At 41.6% G+C, this 18,241-nt stretch overlaps 1 protein-coding gene across 1 annotated transcript in view; it reads left to right on the top strand.

The window, feature by feature from the left end:
• The first annotated feature begins 6,728 nt into the window (after positions 1 to 6,728).
• Positions 6,729 to 18,241, top strand: part of foxo3b (forkhead box O3b) — a 24,379-nt gene continuing 12,866 nt past the window's right edge. The window contains exons 1-2 of the mRNA XM_027147582.2: positions 6,729 to 7,343; positions 7,512 to 8,113. Coding sequence (XP_027003383.1) covers positions 7,607 to 8,113 — 507 coding nt within the window. The 5' untranslated portion in view covers positions 6,729 to 7,343; positions 7,512 to 7,606. The remainder of the gene's footprint in view (positions 7,344 to 7,511; positions 8,114 to 18,241) is intronic.

The following is an 18,241-nucleotide window of genomic DNA, read 5'->3' as shown; positions in this document are numbered from 1 at the left end:
GAGTGTGTGTGTGCCCTGTGATGGGTTGGCACTCCGTCCAGGGTGTATCCTGCCTTGATGCCCCGTGACCCGTGGTAGTTCGGATAAAGCGGTAGAAAATGAATGAATGAATGAATGTATTATTGTTGTTGTTGTAATACATTTACTTTACTCCTTTTTTTTTTCGATGAAAAACTAAAATGGGATTGTATTGTTATTTGACTTTGTTTACAATAAAAAGACTTCGCAAAAAAAGAAAATGAATGAATGAATGAATGAATTAATCGTACCACAGTTTTTTTGACTTCTTGATATACTAAATATATAATTAGCGATATGTTCACAGGGACCGTTGTAGCAGACGTAGCAGAATTATAAACTAATAATAAACTGATTTACATAAAACCTGTTAATGAAAAGGACAATAGCTAATAAAAGTGTGGGTCTGTGAGCAAAATGTATGCAGAAGAAGGCAGATCACACGGGCCCAAAGATGCAGGAAGTTGGCTTCAGGTGTGTCAGAGGGATTATTAGACTTCATTCTTCTTGGTATAAGTTTTTCATAGCATGACAAGTTTTATTAGTAAGAGAGAAAGCGAGAGAGAAAACTCTTGCTGTTTAATTAGTAAATGCTATAATGTAAGTGCTAACAGGAAGAAACATGTTTCACAGGCATTCGTCAAGAAATAGTCGTACAGAAGTTTAACATTAGATTTACGTTATCAAGGTTTGAGGAGAAAATCTCTTTAAAGAACGAATAAAGTTCAAGTTATCTCGCAGTCAGATCAGTATTTAGTACAGCATGTGTCTCATCACCGTCGCAAAGGTGGAAAGGATTTGGACTTTATTTACGCAAATCTCAGTGCCTTTATTACTGTATAATCTACACAAATGTTATCCAATACATATATACAAGATCCCATTGCCATTAAAATTCAATGAAAATACATGTCATAGTAAAGGACATGCCCTGAATAATGCAGCTGGAAGATTTGGTTGTCTTACATTAATATATCGTTTAAATTACCACAAGCTTCATCAGAAGTGTAACATGACTGTAAATGTATAATTGTAGTATATATCATACATAGGGTACTAGAAATGTCTGTGTTAAATAATGCTTCTGGCATTAAATTGTTAATTAAATCAAATAACTAAAATTGGAAATTATCTCAAGGCATCTTTACAGAGGTTATCAAGTTATTATTTATTGCTAACATCTATACCTAACGATCAAGCCTGCAGTGAGAGCGGCAAGGAAAAACTCCCTGAGATGACATGAGGAAGAAACCTTGAGAGGAACCAGACACAGAAGTGAACCTCATCCTCATTTGGGTGACACTGGACAGGAAATAATGTCAATGTAAATAATGTCCTTTCTACAACAGTGTGTAGTCGAGTGGAATTGTGTAACCAAGAGCTCCTGAGGAACAAGCAGATCAGCACCATTTTTGAGTTCATTACAGACTTAACACTAATTCCTTCCTGATGACGTCTTCAAATGTTTAACGATTAAGATTAGAGCACAAAGCTGACTCATACAACGGCAGTTCAAAGACACAGTCAGCAAGCCTGTGCTCCTTGCAAGGGTGGTAAGGCAACAGCATCGAAGTTCACCAAACACTCTATGCCCATGAACCCTCCAGATCTGCCCCTTTATCTAGAAAAGCTATTCATAAAAAGCTAAACAAATGTGTTTTCAGCCAGGACTTAAACACTGAGACGGTGTCTGAGTCCCGAATACTAATTGGAAGGCTGTTCCACAACTGCATGGCTCTGTAAGAAAAGCTCTGCCCCCTGCTGTAGCCTTTACTACTTGAGGCACCAACAAATAGCCTGCACCTTTTGATACAAATAGATGTGTCAGATCATAAAAGATCACTCGGGTACGGTGGTGCGAGACGATTAAATGCTTTATAGGTTAGCAATAGTGTCTCATAATCAATAAGAAATTTGACTGGGAACCAATACAGTGTGGATAAGATAAGATTGATGTGTTCGTATCTTCTGGATCTAGTTAGGACACTAGCTGCCACATTCTGGACTAACTGGAGCTTGTTTATGCTTGCACTGGAACATCCAGACTGTAAAGCATTCCAATAATCCAAACTCGAGGTAATAAAAGCATGAAAAGCATGTTTCTGCATCATGTAATGACATCTTATTTCTTATCTTAGCAATATTTCTGAGATGAAAAAAAGGCTGCCCTAGTGATATTATCTACATGAGCGTCAAATGAGAAACCGGAGTCGATAATCACACCGAGGTCTTTTACTGCTGCACATGATGAAACCAAAAGTCCATCCAGAGCTGCCTGTGGTCCAAGTAAAAGCACTTCTGTCTGTCAGTTAAGCAGGAGGACGTTAGAAAGCCTCAACTGTCTAATGTCCTTTAAACATTCTTCTTAATAAGTTGCTGTGTCTCATCTATATATAAAGAGAAATAAAATAGACCTAAGTCACAGTTTAGATCTAGGAACTGATGATGATCAGTCAAATAAGACCTGAGCCAGGAAAGGGCTGGTTCTTTAACATCAACAACATGTTCTAGCCTATCAAGTAAAAAAGCATGGTCAATGTTATCAAAAGCTGCACTAAGATCAAGTAACACCAGCAAGGAGACAACATTGATCAGAGGCCAGTAACAGGTCATTTACAACTTTAACCAGTGCTGTCTTTGTGCCATCATGAGGCCTAAATCCTGACACTTACATTTTATGAATGTTATTCCTATGTAGGTCTGAACATAATTACTGTGCTACAACCTTGTCTAGGATCTAGGAAATAAAGGGGAGGTTTGATATTGGCCTATAGTTGAACAGCTATAGATCAAGGTAATGTTTTTTAATCATAATCTTGATAACCGGTAGTTTAAAATATTTGTAAGAGGTAATATCTGTTTATAGAAACATGAAGGTAAGGGATCCAGTTCGCAGGTTGACCATTTTAAGGAAGAAATCAGTGAAAATAAATAAGTCTCTTGAAGGGGAGTAAAACATTCTAAGTGCTGACCAGAAACAGTACTATTATTATCTACAGCATTATCTAACAAATTGTTTAGTATTAAATTAATGGTCTGAATTTTCTGCCTGAAATCAATTTATATTGAAATAAGTCATGAGGTTATTGCTGCTACATAATGATGGTGTGTATTTTCTAAAGCAGGTTTAGTCCTAGTTAAATTTGCTACAGTATTAAATAAAAAGATATAGGATTATTTTTGTAACCTTCAATGACGGTGGAGAGATACAGTGATCTAGCAGCACTAAGTGATTTTTTTTTGTAGCCATCAAGGCTTTCCTTTCATGCTAATTGAAATACTGATGATTTAGTTTTACGCCATTTACGTTCCAATTTCCTAGATGATTGTTTAAAGGTTCCTGGTCATTGTATGAGGGTGTAAGTTTTTATATCGTATCCAAGACGCATTTTAAACCAAATAAGATAATGATCCGAGATAGCTTCTGCTTGTGGAAGTGTGACTATATTTTCTATATTTAGTCCAAAGGTTAGAATGAGATCAAGTGTGTGTCCTCCATCATGAGTGGGTCTAATTACTGGAATCGACTCGGGAGGCTTATTTTTTCTGGCTACATATGTTAAATTATTATAAAGAACTTCATGTGTTTTGTGTCTAGAATTTATATCTAGATTTATCTTATCATGATGAATACTATTGTGATGGTATTTAATAGTAATAACCGAAGGTACACAGCACCCCCTGGTGGTGAAGTGTTTGGAACCAGCTGAAAAATATCTGTCGAAGATTATTTTTTATGTTGTTCACAATCGTCTTATTTTTCATTTAATACGTTTTTTTCTTCATTTATTAAAGTCATAAATCACATTATTACATATCTCTAAACAGCTTACAACTCCAGGGTTGGGGAACTGATTCCTGCCTCTGCTCTGCGTGTGTGGAGTGCATGTTCTCCCTGTGCTTCAGGGGTTTCCTCCAGGTTCTCTGGTTCCCCCTTCAGTCCAAAAACATGCTTTAAAGGCTAATTGGCTTGTCTAAACTGTAGGTATGCAAACCAGTACACCATATGTAACACGTATATAGACTGAAGAAAGGGATTTTAAAGATGATTTGCAAGTACTTGCTATCATTACATTTGTGTGTGTGTGTGTGTGTGTGTGTGTGTGTGTGTGTGTGTGTGTGTGTGTGTGTGTGTGTGTGTGTGTGTTTGAGTGTTTGTGTGTGCATGTGCCCTATGTGTTTGTCGTTTGTGTGTGTGCGTGTGTGTGTATGTATGTGTTTGAGTGCATGTGCCCTGTGTGTGTGTGTGCGTGTGTGCGTAAGTAACATGGTCGTTTCCATAAACTCCTCGTGTTAACTAGCATCAGTTCCTTTCTTTATTCTTCAAAGGTTGCATGAACTACAATGTAGAGCTGTGTGTTTTCTCCAAGACATGTTGTATACATTGGTGTATACTTCCTTCAGATCATTCAGCCGTGATCAAAACCTTGTTTCCATGAACCCAACAAGGACCTTTTCCTTCTGCATTGTTTCTGAACAATGGAAATGTAAACACACTCGCATGTATACTCTCAAACAACAAGCTGCTGTGAACAAACACTACATTATAACCACACTGTGGTTCCTGACCCTCATCTTGGATCCTGGCTCTGTGTCTGAAAGTTTTCCTGAGCCCTTTCTCAGTTAAACTGGACACGCAAATGTTCAGGACACTGTTTGGGAACATGTGACTTCATAAGTCTTGTTGATAGTTTTCTCTAATTGTCCACTAGATGGCAGCAAACGACAGTTGTTCAGGCTGATATGCAGCATAAAGTGTATATATACAATGAATTATTTGCTACGGTAAGAAACACTGCAAAACGTACAATCGGTTAAAACGAGTGCAAATTGTCTTAGAATTGAAGGTAGTAAGAAATCATAACGAATGTGGTTAAGGTGTTAGATTATTGAACAGAAGGTAATGGGTTTGAATCCCAGGTCCACCAAGCCACGGCTGGGTGCCTGAGCAAGGCCCTAAGTGCTGTAAATGTAAAAAAAAAAAAAAAAAAAAAGCATCAGTAGAGACGATTTTTTGGGATGGAATAGCCTAGTGTTTAAGGATAGTGTTGGGCTACCAATCGGAAGGTTGTAAGTTCGATTCCCACATCAACCAAGCTGTCACTGTTGGGGCCCTGAGCAAGGCCCTTAACCCTCAGTTGCCCAGTTGTATAAATTGAAATAAAAATGAAAGTCACTCTGGAAAAAGGCATCTGCTAAATGCCAGAAATGTAAAAAAGCATAAGCACACTGTGTTGTACAGATGATTTTGTGATGTGGTAGCCTAGTGTTTGAGGTGGAATGTTTTGAGTTCAAGGCCCTTAACCCTCAGTTGTGTAAACATGAGATAAAATGTAAGTCGCTCTGGATAAAGGTGTCTGCTAAATGCTGGAAATGTAAATGTAATCATTGTGTGCAATCATGCAGAGACTCTGAGCCATTCTGCACATCAGACATTTAAAAAAGCTTGATGAAGTATAACATCTTGACAAAGAGATACAGAGTGGTATCGTTTGTAATGTTTCACAGCACTAAAGAATCACTTCCTGAATCATACTGAATCCATGTACTGTATGTAATGTGCGGTGTATCTGAGACGTGTGCATAAGCGCGCACTGACAACCCAAGGTGCATTAAATGTTAATGACATCATCCCAGTGCCACAAAGCCACTCATGCTTTCTAGTGGACGGATGAACCTCATTACTATTACATCATGTGTTGGACTCATGATCATGGCGCACCCTGAAAAAGGGTCTTGCTTTAATATTTTGATCAGAAGACTTTGAATTACAGTCTCGCGTTAGCAGACATTCTTCATGCACCTAACATAATACATAACATAACAAATAACATAACATATAGCATAACATAACATGGCGCACGACCCGATCCCTCGCTGCAGGCGGGTGCGCGCACAGGTGGAAACTGGTGCGCGCTCTCCATCCATCACGTGCACGAGCCTTGAGTCATGGTGCTTATGATCTAAAGGGGGGGGCGGGGGTAACCCGCTTGGTTGTGAACAAAGATGTACTGGATTGTGGTGTTTGAATGACAGTGAAAAAGAAAAAGACGCAACGCATAACTATTATGACGAAATAATATCCTGAGGTAGAATCAACACAAATTTGTGTGAAATGATTGGTCATCATCACAGAATAGAAGACGCACTGTGTCTTTATTTCTAACAGTATGATGTCACATCTTTGAACGCTCTCTCGTGCTGGCAGAAAAGGGGGTGTGTCAGGAGCTTTTACAGCTTTGGGATTAAAGGGCCAGCATAGAGTACTACAGTATGCCAAAAGTACTTGTCCGTACATCTTATATGTGCATGATGCATGATATCCCTCTCTAGATTTCCTTTACTGTTATAATAATCTGCTCCATTTGAGTTCTTTGTGCACAGGGACATTGTCATGCTGGAACAGTATTCACTGAAAGGAAAGCAAGCAATTAGGTGTCCACATGCTTCCGGTCATGTACACTAGGCATTGCTATGCCTATTGCACACATGACATGACATGAAATACTGTACTTAGCACACAAATGTAGTTTGTATTCTACTAAACGCACGTCAATAGCTTGTCAGATGTGCATGGACACATAATCTTGCACTATATTTGGCAATCTTAGGCTTGTCTGAACATGCCCTCGTGCGCGCGCTCGGGGTACTTCATGGGCCATGGCCCTTTAAAAGGCGATCCCACGCGCAGAAAAGGGAGGAGTGGATGAAGGGATGGAGGGAGGGAGGAGTGCATGCGTGACGGGTTTAATCTCGTCTCCCTTTCTCTCTCTCGCTTTCTGTCTGTCTCTGCAGTCCTTTGTATAAGTTGTACAGGAGCTGGTTTAGTACTGAAGAGTGTCTGATCTACAGTAGAGTACAATAGAGTGCAGTTAAAGAGCACTGGGTGGTTTTTTTGATTGTTTGCTTGCTTTTTTTTCCCGATCGCGAGAGATAAACTGTGCTTTTTCTCTTTCTATTTTGCACAGCATTCTTTTTTGTGAGTCAAAAGAAAAGCTGAGAAGCGAAACCAAATGACTAATACGAGCAGTATTGAGCTCCTGGATTTCTAGCTCTGACGCTGTGCGTTTTTTATTATTATTATTAGTAGTAGTTTTGTTTTATTTTGAATGTAGTTCTAGTCCTTTTGAGAGCTCGTGGAGATTTGACTGAATGGGATGGTTTTAGTGACGTCTCAGCGCTGTGTTCTTGGCTGTTGGCGACGTGCGCATGAGATATACAGCTGCATTACATCAGTGCTCTGTGTGAGCTCGAGCGCGCCGCAGGAACGGGGTCCGGTGTACGGCGGGGAAGGGCTGCGGGATCTGAACGGGACCCGGTGAACGGTGTGTGTGTGTGTGTGTGTGTGTGTCTGTGTGTGTGTGTGTGTGTGTGTGTGTGTGTGTGTGTGTGTGTGTGTGGAATATAACAGCCATAGCGCACAGTTCTGCAGAACGCGCGTGCCATCTCTAACCTAATTCGAGTGTTTTTTCCTCTCTTGACTTTCTCCACAGATTGTACGAGCGCGTTCATGGCACGCCACCTTGAAAGCATCTAAACTTGCACAGAGGAGCTAGTGCATAGATAGTCTACAAGTTCTGACGTCTCCATGGCTGAGACAACATCCACCGAGCCTCTGTCCGGTCTAGAGGTGGCCATAGACCCGGACTTTGAGCCTCAGAAGCGCCCGAGGTCATGCACTTGGCCGCTGCCGGAGTCCAGCTTGGCGAAACCAGAGGCCAACGACACGTACATCATCCCGGAGGAAGAGGATGATGAGGAGAATGCAATGGCTGTCAGCGTGAATGAAGACGACGGCAGGCCCGACGGGCTTAGCTCGAGCGGAGATCAGGATCAGGCGGGATCGCAGAGGCAGGTCGAGGCTGCAGCGCGCTCTGCTGAGCTAAATGGACAAGGGGTGCAGCAGCAAACCCCACGGAAGTCCTCGTCTCGCAGGAACGCCTGGGGTAACCTTTCCTACGCAGATCTTATCACAAAAGCCATAGAGAGCACGCCGGACAAAAGACTGACCCTCTCCCAGATTTATGACTGGATGGTCAGAAATGTCGACTATTTCAAAGACAAAGGAGACAGCAACAGCTCTGCTGGCTGGAAGGTACGTAGGCACTACAATCAGAATCCATTTCATACACAATTTCCTCATACACGTTCAAGCTAAGGTGCTCATGCAGAGTACACCGTGATTGCCACAACCAAAACAAAAACAAAAACAAAAGGAACACATGTTCTGGCGCGCACGAGCGTCTCAAGACGGACGGGCGCGCGCGCGCTTCCAGCACAGCGACTGGAGCGCCCGCGTGACTAAGGCAGCAATGCTTATGACATCATATATAAACAAAACATATTTTTACAGGTTTAAATATTTGCCGAATTCATTGTTCTAAGGACATCAAAACACACGCAGTTATTTTACCTTAAAAAATCAGTGTATGGAGGTGAGAGTAATTAATATAATTACTATAATTTATATGATTAAACACACTGTTAAGCTGTAATACCTTGCAAAAACAACAAAAAAGAAAAAAAAAGTTCCACGTGAACTGATGAGGCCTTTTGTGAGTGTTATGGCTTGCATGACATAAGACACAGGAAGTTAATTATCCTGCCCAGACCACACCATAATCATAATTCTGCAGTAATTAACACTTAATGACACACACCTCCACAGATCTCTATTGTGCGAAATGCCTGTAGGCGGATTTGGACCTTCACGTCAAGAATTCTTATGAAATCTTTAAAAGAAAATGGGGTATGTTTCCTATTTCTGTAGCATGGCCAGTTTAAAGAAAACCTGCCTGGACATGTTCCTGTCAAGGTTGTTCTCATGTTGTTCTGCACACATCTTGCCTAAAGGTGGCTATAGACCAGACAACTTGTTTAACTGTAACACAAATCAAGATAGAGAACCTCAGACACCTTAGTGATCTTGGAGGATCTACTATTTAGGTGACTATCAGATAGTAAAGATAGCTAGCTTACAGCATTAAAAGGTAAATTATGGACTGCATGAGGTAATGTTACAGATTAGCTCAGACTCGCTAATGTTCTTTAACACAGAGTGAATTTCTTACATCATTTTGGTTTGTCTTTCCTGCGTATATTTAACAATTTTCTCATCTTGATACAATTTTTTTTATTTGTTTGTTTGCTTGTTTGTTTGTTTGTTTGTAGCAGGTTTTCACTGTACTGTTTTCTTTTTGTTTGTTTTTGGACCGGTTCTCTTAATGAATCATTTTCACAATTTACTCAGACCTTCTTTGTAGCACCCCCACAAAAACTTTTAAATAATAATCCCATGTTTAAGGTCATCAATTCATCAGTAAACAAATCAATCAAAATGAGCGGGCAATTTCACCAAAAACATCCAAGAAGATCAGATGCATAAAATCTGAGGTAGTAAAAGCTGTGTTTCTGCATCGATGGCCACTGAGGGTCAGAGTTAATGAGGAACAGCCTGGGATCAGTGTTCAGGGATCCTTAAAATTTGGAGTGAAAACAGAAGAGATGAAGCTACACTTCATTATAATTTTTGTTGTGTGGTGGAATTTAACCGGAATTCTCAGATTTGACCACTTACACTTTCGAATCTTATGAATCTGGCTACACATATTGGGTAGAGATTTCACAACATGGCAAAGATGTACCTTCAGCATGGATTGTTGTTTGGATCGTAGCTATAACTACAGTATCAATAAAACTGCTACGGGTTCACATGGACGTTTTTCCTTTCTTGAATATAATCTCTGTGGGAGTCACACAGACAACCATATTCATGGTCTGTTTTTATTTTTATGGTAAAGTGTCAAAGTCATATTCCTGCAATGGTAAACACTGAAGTGGTAAAGAGAAATACAGTCAACACTCTTCATGTGTACATGAGCCAAAAACAGGTCTTGTGTAAACAAGCGTCTATCTATAGATTCCTCTCTTTGGAACATATGATCAGACATTTGTTTTTAGTTTGGTCAGGTCACATTGAAGAACACAAACCACCTTAGTTTTGGTTGCGCCATAAGGTGCACACACCGAGCTTCGGATAGGTTTCGTTCTTCTGTTATTGTTTGAGAGAAAGAAAGAATGAAACGGAGAGACAGAGAGAAAAAATAGACGGGTGTCCTGTGCACTGCGAAACAAATTCCTTCCTAGAGCTATTACTGAATGTCTGGCACAGTGCCATCATGTCATATTAAACATAGACAAATTTTTAAAAATTGAGGTGTGTCTCTTTACCACACAGGGTGTGTATGGGTGGAAATTCTGCCCTGGCGATATACTGTAATTATGCGTCCTATTAGGGCAGGTCTGCTTTAACCTGCGTGAATTAGATACACATATGAGTCTAATGAGCGTATCTGGACGTCATGACTGACTTTCCTTTGTCTGGTGGGATCTGCTGCAGTTGGAGGAGAGGGGGTGGGGCAGGACAGTCAGGGGTAGTATAGGTAATAATGCAGCACTCATAAAGTCGCAGTCGGTGAAAAAATATGGAGCTATGCAGTGTGGAATGGCCAGTTGGCACTCTTCTTATAATCCGTCACACACGCTGTTGTGTGTGGGTGAAGTCGTAGCAGCATTTATTGATTTAACATTCATATAACATTTGATTTAACATACGTATGTTAAATGTATCATGTATGGAAGAATTTGTACATTTTCTCTTTGTGTATTTTGGGACTTTTGGGCCACTGTAATGCGATCATAGAGTTTGAAACACCTGCTGCAATAAGCAAAGAGAAGAACTTGTGAAGAACTGGCGGGATTTGATTGATCTGATTTATCAGGTTTTTTCGAAGGTAGTCGTGTCCCCTGCCTCGTTCAATCACAAAGCATGCAAAAAAAGTGTATACCAAGTGAACAAATCCATGTTAGTGGAAATGTTTCATCTGTAGCATGTGCTCTTAAGTAAATAATGTGTTCTTTTGTAGCATTATATGATTGGTGGTTTCTTGCCATGGTTGCCCATGTGTGGTGTAAGTTCACAAGAGGGTGAGGTGGTGTGGGCACCTCTCGTGCTGGCACTGCTACCACCAAGCATTTGTGTTTTGTGTGTGTGAGCGAGGGTGTTTTCTTTTTCAGCCAGGATAGTCGTAGGTTTTTCAAATGGCCATGTGTTGCCATGGTAACCCACAGAACCTTGGATGACAGGGCTCCGAGAGTACGGTTCCATTTCCATCCAAAATGTTTAGAATATACAAATGTGTCTCTGTTAATTACGACTGCAATTATTCATAGCGGAGGTAACAAGTCGATATTGTTAAATGTGTGTCAGATAAACACACACACACTCCTTTGTTTGAAATCATTTCTCATGTGTTTTGGGTTCCTCAGGGTTGTTAAGGGTTCCTTAGGGTTCCGCAGGCTTTTTTCAGGGTTCTTCTGGGTTCCTCTAGGTTTGATCTTTACTGTAGGTGTATTGGATATGATAAACAGCCTCAGGTGTGAATGAGCGTGGGATTGTGTGAGTGGGTGCATGGTGCGCTGTGTCACACCTGCGTCCTATCCAGGATATATCCCCATTATATTCCCACTGTTCCTGACCCGGGATCCGGATCCAAATCCAGAATTCCACCCTGATCAGGATAAACCACTTGCTGTAAGCGAGAAAATCAGAATCAAACGTTCCTCCAAGGTCGTGAAAGGTCATACATTGTTGGAGATTCTGACACATCCACTAAACTCCAACACTGCCCCATTACCCCTCCACCCCCTGTCTTCCTCACCACAACGCTCTGACATAAAGACTTTCTAAGGTCTAATCTGTCCTCATGACTTTGTGTTCTGTACGATTAAGGCTGTCCGCTACGGCGGAGGCGCTGAGGCAAAATGATTCTTGATTAAAAATTAATTGACTACCACAAAGCTAGCGTTCTGTGTCAGGAGTTCCTGATGGTGGCGATGAAAAGAAACAGGTCTGTCTTTTAAAAAATGAACAAATGAAGTTGCTCTTCAAAGACACCCCACAGTCTAATTCACTGTTTTGATTGGACCAGGTGGATAATTACTGCTTAAGCAGGTGGTGTTTGGGTTTTCAGTGAGATCTCCATTAACATCAGGTCAGATTAACTCTATATTGTGTTATTTTGAAAGAATCAGAGATACTCGATCTTAAGCTCCATTTTCTTTACCCCTTGGTTCCGTATTCTCTCTTTTTACTGTTTCGCATGTTGTAAGTAGGAACAAAGGGCAGCTGAGGCATGTCTCGTGCGTGGTTTGTGTCCTAAATCATTCCTGGGAAGCATAAAGATCTAGTGTTGCGATCTCCAGGGAAGAGCTGAGCTAAGCAGAGCTGGACAAAGAGAACAATGGAGTGAGCAGGGTACTGTATGTCGGTGGACGATGAAGATTGATGACGTTTGCGTAGTTTTTTCCCAGCTTTGGTTTGTCGTTTGAGATCCGAAATGTCGTTAATTCGCTCCCTTTATTTTGGGAACTGCGACATTCCTGTTCGCTTCCCTTTTTTCTCTCGCTCTGCGGCAAAACAAATGGCTGATTTATTCATAGTAGCCACATGCAAGTATGAAATTTGACAGTCAAAAGATGCTGTAATGTATACACCAGCTGTCTCTAAACATATAGTGGAATGATCCTCATGGGTCTCGGAGAAGAACCATGCGTATACAGATCTGTACTTTTCTAACCTGAAAAATCTAAATTAAAACACGTTCCAGATGACTAAAGAGACATGAGTTGACGGCTAATCGGACCCTGCTGGTAGTTTAGGCTTTCTTGTGTGTAAAGAGGACAGTTTTCCTTATGCTATCTGAGGCGCTTTATCACAGATTTCCACCCGTTTTAATGTTTGCACACCTGTCTTTACGGTCGTACACCAAAAGTGCAGCGTCAGAACTCCGGCTGAACTCCTGCAGTAAAGTTTTGAGTGACTGTTCAGTACGCCGGATCTCCTGTTTCACTCTCAGTAGACGAACAGGTTTGTGCCTGTAACGCTATCAGTGCTTCGACACAGACAGTGAAAATCTGCAGCTTGGATCGAAATCTTGCAGCCGAGTTGCTTTTTGCATTTAGATTGTGTCCTTTCGGTTTTGTTCTGCTCTGTCTCTCTCTCTCTCTCTCTCTCTCTCTCTCTCTCTCTATATCTCTCTCTTCACTTTTGCGCTACGAGGTTTATGGGGGCATGAAATTGTTCCAGAGCTCCCAGGCACATTGAGTCCTTCCTTACCCAATCTACTATCTCTCAGTTATGTAGTCTTCGTCTATTTATCTTTCTGCTTGTTCTCACTCTAAATAGCTGACTAAACAGTTTCACACATTTTTATTCGAATTAGTTTGCACTTCCACAATTGTGCTCTCTTATAAGACTTTGTTTGGTGCACATGTCCATCTGGAGTTTTCATTTTTGCTGCAGATTCAATGTGTGGTGTAGTTTAAATGATAGAAATACGTTTATTAGGAAAGATTGCATTCAGCTGTGACCCAGAATCAAAACTGTAGAACCAGAGTTGGTTAAACTTTCTGAGAGACTGGGTGGACCGAGTTTTTTGCTCAATCATTCATTCAATCATTCATTCAATCATTCATTCAATCATTCATTCAGTCAATCAATCAATCAAAAATTCCCACGCTGGACTTTGGTGTTTTTTTGTCTTGAACTCCTCAAATCAGAGATACCAAGATTATATGTAAATGACTAAAAGACATCATAATTAATGAAACACAGTAATTATATTAACATAATAACATGTGGTGTGGTGTAAAAAATAATAAATAAATAAAATGCATGCACTCTAGATGTGTGAAAGAGTTTCTAATGGTAGTCAGAGCACAGAGCGTGTCTGCATACAGAAAGGCACTAGCGTTAACACAGGCTTCACACACACACACGCACACATGCTTTACCCTGCATTAAAGTATCTATGGTGCTGTTGCTTCTTAAACGGGCTTGTTAAACAAATTAATGCCAATCCGGTGCATCTACAGAACCGTTCTCACAGTCCCCCATGCAGAGCTCACAGGGTCACAGGCTTGAGCAAGTTCACCTTCCCGTGTCTGTGTACGACCCCCTCCTTGCCTGTTAATCCCCCGTGTGTTCTCCTGTCGAGAGGCTTCTTCCTGAAGCACACAGACCAGCTCAGTGCTCCGGCTGCACTCTTCAGAGCTTCCCTTATTTGTATGCTTAGGTTTAAGCGCTAGAGTCTACGCCTCTTTTAGTTTTAGATTTCGATTATATGGTGTTTTCTTCAGTATGTTTTTTTTTTTTGTAAATATTTCCATGAAGGATATGTTGATATTACTGAACTGAATGGATTGCAGTAGCAATGATCTCTCCTTCTTCCTTGAAGAGTTTTTTGTGTGTCGTATGTGTTCTAAAATCATATACTGTTTTGTCTCAAATACAAACAGCAGAAAGGACGTCTCATGGGAACTTGATGGGGGGTTCGGGTCGGCTCACGCTTTAATTCGTTCATTCAGATTGCATTAGAAATCCAACGTCAGCTGACGTTTCGATGAAATCAGGGTTCCGGCTCGTGCACACACACAGAAAACGAGCGTTCGTCCGTCGCTTTGTTGCTTGCTGCTGTGCACATGGGTTAAATCAGGTAGAAATGTGCAAGACACAACGGCACCTTCAGCAAAAGACAGAAATCTAGTGGGGGGGGGGGTATTCTGTGAGGAGGCCCAGGCTTTATCGTTCTCTAGCACATGTACAAGGCTACAATAGTACAAGCGTTAGGGCGAAACCTTGTAGTGTACAGCGCTTAATGTTTATTTCTCAGAAGCAGAGCAGCAGCTCTAATTTAGGTCGGCAGCGAGGTTTATCGAACGCATGACCGGTGTGGAAGGTCTGGTCACATGACCCTGTAGATTCCCGAAAAGTGGCAAAAGTGAGAGAATGGCGGGTGTTAAAAGCGTCCGCATCCCAATACTTCTGACGATGGCTCATACGCCAACAGGAGACGTGTTGATACTGTAGAATAGTCGATTAGCTGTAATATATTTGAAGCAGAACTTCTCACACGTCGTATAAACGAAGTCTTATATACTGTAGAGTATGTCCGATTGGACGGCGGATGCTGATAGATAGATATACAGATAGATATACCGATAGATAGATAGATAGATAGATAGATAGATAGATAGATAGATAGATAGATAGATAGATAGATAGATAGATAGATAGATAGATAGATAGATAGTCAAACAGACAGACAGACAGACAGACAAGAACATGAGCACTCCAGGATCATTTTCTGGTTGCTGGTGACATCACTGTTTTCCTGAGAAGGCATTTACCCTGATTAATTGACCATGTGGTTTCGTGTCTATAGTGTATAGACTGCTTTTGTGTCCAGTAACACAGTGTAAAGTGGATCATGTGTCTAGTATTTTTAGTTCTAGCCCCCTCTCTCTCTCTCTCTCTCTCTCTCTTAATGTTAATGTGTCTTTCCCGTCTCCTTCTATTTTGTTTGTTTTGCTTTTCTTTCACCTAGTATTTCTTTCCCTCGTTCCCCCTCCCCGCTTCCTGCAGCTGCGGCTCTGCCGATGGTTCAGAGGTTTTTCCATGAAAACACAAAAAGCTGCACGCACAATAGAAAAAATACAAAATCTCAGATTACAACTGGTTCTATGCAGTGATGCTTTGCTGATCAGAAATTGTAGTCATGTGGAATTTACTACAAAGAAGTTATATTTAAGGTAAGGGATCTGCAGAGCTTTGAGTAAATATTCACCCCTTGACCTTTTCCAATGAGGGTAATTGGGATTATGATCATGAGTGTGCATGAAGTAACTCGTAATATTGAGGGATCTGGTGCCAACACGTTGGATGGAGCATACGCTTGTTCCTTGAAAAGAGGAAAGGATTTAGAAGTAGTTTCGGTTATTATCCTGAACTGTGACGCAGAGAATACGACCCAAGACGAAAACGTCTGGCAAAAAAGCCAGGAGAAGCAACCACATTAGAAAATGTTGCACTAATGTCTTTGGTGTATAAAGATTAGAGATGCAGTAGTAGTCAGGTGCCTGGTCATGTGGTCACATGGTCATGCGAAGAGTTCTCAGTGTGTATATGTGATTACACTGGGTAGAAGACTCAGCCAATCATAGAGTAATCTGCTCCCTGCACCTGATTACATCAACCACACCATCACACTCAGATACCATGACCATGTGGGGAAGTGTCGAGAAAGAGTGAGAGAAAGATTAACCGTGTGAAAGAGACAGAAACGTATTGAGGTCAGAAGATTAAAAAAAAAACGGGTAAAAAGAGCAAAGGTAGCAACTCCGAGCAGACGAGGGAAGCATTTTATCAGCCTGATCTTTATCACCTTTCTAATCAGATGGCTTGATTGGGTCACCAGACTGTGTGACCTTGAACGGCGTGGTGTTTCACCTAAAACGTGTCTGTTCTGCTCGCTTTACATCGTTCTCAGTGACGGAAAAAGCATAGATAGGAGAGCAGAGTGCTGGATCTCTACGTTAATGAATCTAAAACTGAAGTGTTTAGGGATTCGACGAGACTGAAACCAGTATCTTCTCAGTTCACACTGCTGACTGTAAAATTAGAAAGAAGTCCAGGCGACAGGACACGCAAAAGAAATGTGTGTGTGTGTGTGTGTGAATGGCAGAGAAGGGGCACAGTCTTTGTGTTAATCTTTCCAAACGCATCTCGTTGTTAGTGTCTCTCGATCCAGCTCTGTCTCTATGGCTTCTAAGCATTTTCTGTGACGCCCCGTTTCCCCTCTTTCGTACTCCATTTTCAGACCCTTTCTCTGTTTCGCTCTGTAAACCTTGTAGAGAATAGAAGAGCTGACGTGATTGGTTAGACGGCACTCCGCCCACACATGTGACTGGCTGGAACATTCAGTGGGCCACTCAGCGCTGTGGAAGTGTATGTAGGTCAGTGTGTGTGTGTGTGTGTGTGTGTGTGTGTGTGTGTGTGTGTGTGTGTGTGTGTGTGTGTGTGTGAGAGAGAGAGCCGTGACCGTGTACCCTGGCAGTCCTCCAGCTCACTCCTTCAGCGAGAGAAAGAGAAGAGTAGAGAGGGGGAGGGAGAGAGAAAGAACCACAGAGAGTTGACGGAGAGGCCTCCTACACTCCAACTGTAACTCACAGAGGGAAAAGAAAAGAAAAGAAAAGAAAAAACAGCTCTAGTGTCTTCAATTTTCAATTTCTGAAAGCGTTTGTGTAGGATTTTGCGTTCGGTTTCAAACGACGCGATCGTGATTCAGTCAAAGATGAAAAAAAAAACAGGATGCCTATGCAGAGGGTGACTTGTTACTATGGTGACAGGTCAAACTGCCGTTCTTCAAACCGGTGCCTTCTTTTTTCGTTTTCTGCTCGTGTTACAGGCTGCTCCTTCTGCGTGTGTACCTCTCGCTCTTTCCAAATCCCACAGGAAGCGATTTCCTCTGAGAGTTCCGGGCCCTACATTTGTCCTTTTCTTTCTGGCCTGAACATGTAAAAAATTGTGACAAGGAACATGAGGCTTTAGTGGATAAAACCACCTGCAAACACACACACACACTCAGACACACAGACATCAGCACAAACTCGAGCTGTCACTTCTGTCGTGTCATCACACAACAGCTGTCTAGACCATAAAGCCACTCTGAACTCTCATGAGCTTTGCATTGTGCAGTATGCATGCATGCTTTATAAACACACACACACAAACACACACACACACACACACACACGGTAAAGGCCTGTCAGAGAACTTAATGCTCAGCCAATAAATTATTCACTAATGCTCTGCTCAGCCTTTACCCAGATTTCAGACGGCCCACACGCATATGTGCACCCAGCCTCTCTAAAGACGTGTGAAGAACTTCAGTGTGGGCCGTGCAGTGCAGTTCAGGAAGACGACGTTAACCTAGAACACCACACGCTTTGCTATTTATAACCCAGATAAAATGCAGAAGTAGTAAGAAGGTTTTTGCCAATCGGGTTCGGTGCAGCTTTGCGGTCTGTTAGAAGAGTCACAGAAGTCTTCCTTAAGTCTTCCTAAGCCCGTGGTGTGAGAAGGCCGTATTTACACAGGGACTCGGTTACATGCTTAAACACACAGAAAAATGTACAGAGAGAGAGAGATGTGTGTGTGTGTGAGGAAAGTCAGGAACGGGACACACCTTCTGAACAAACCAGAAGACTAAAGCGTCTACAAACTGGCTGACTGCAGCCGTGTGATCAGACCAACATGTCTGTGTGTCTGTGTGTCTGCAAGAAAATATAAACATACTTCCCTTTCCCCCCCCCTGCCTATCTA

Source organism: Tachysurus fulvidraco, chromosome 9 (assembly GCF_022655615.1).
Source record: "Tachysurus fulvidraco isolate hzauxx_2018 chromosome 9, HZAU_PFXX_2.0, whole genome shotgun sequence".
NCBI lineage: Eukaryota > Metazoa > Chordata > Actinopteri > Siluriformes > Bagridae > Tachysurus > Tachysurus fulvidraco.
The sequence above is the reverse complement of the archived record's forward strand: the minus strand, read 5'-3'. Positions and strand labels throughout refer to the sequence as shown.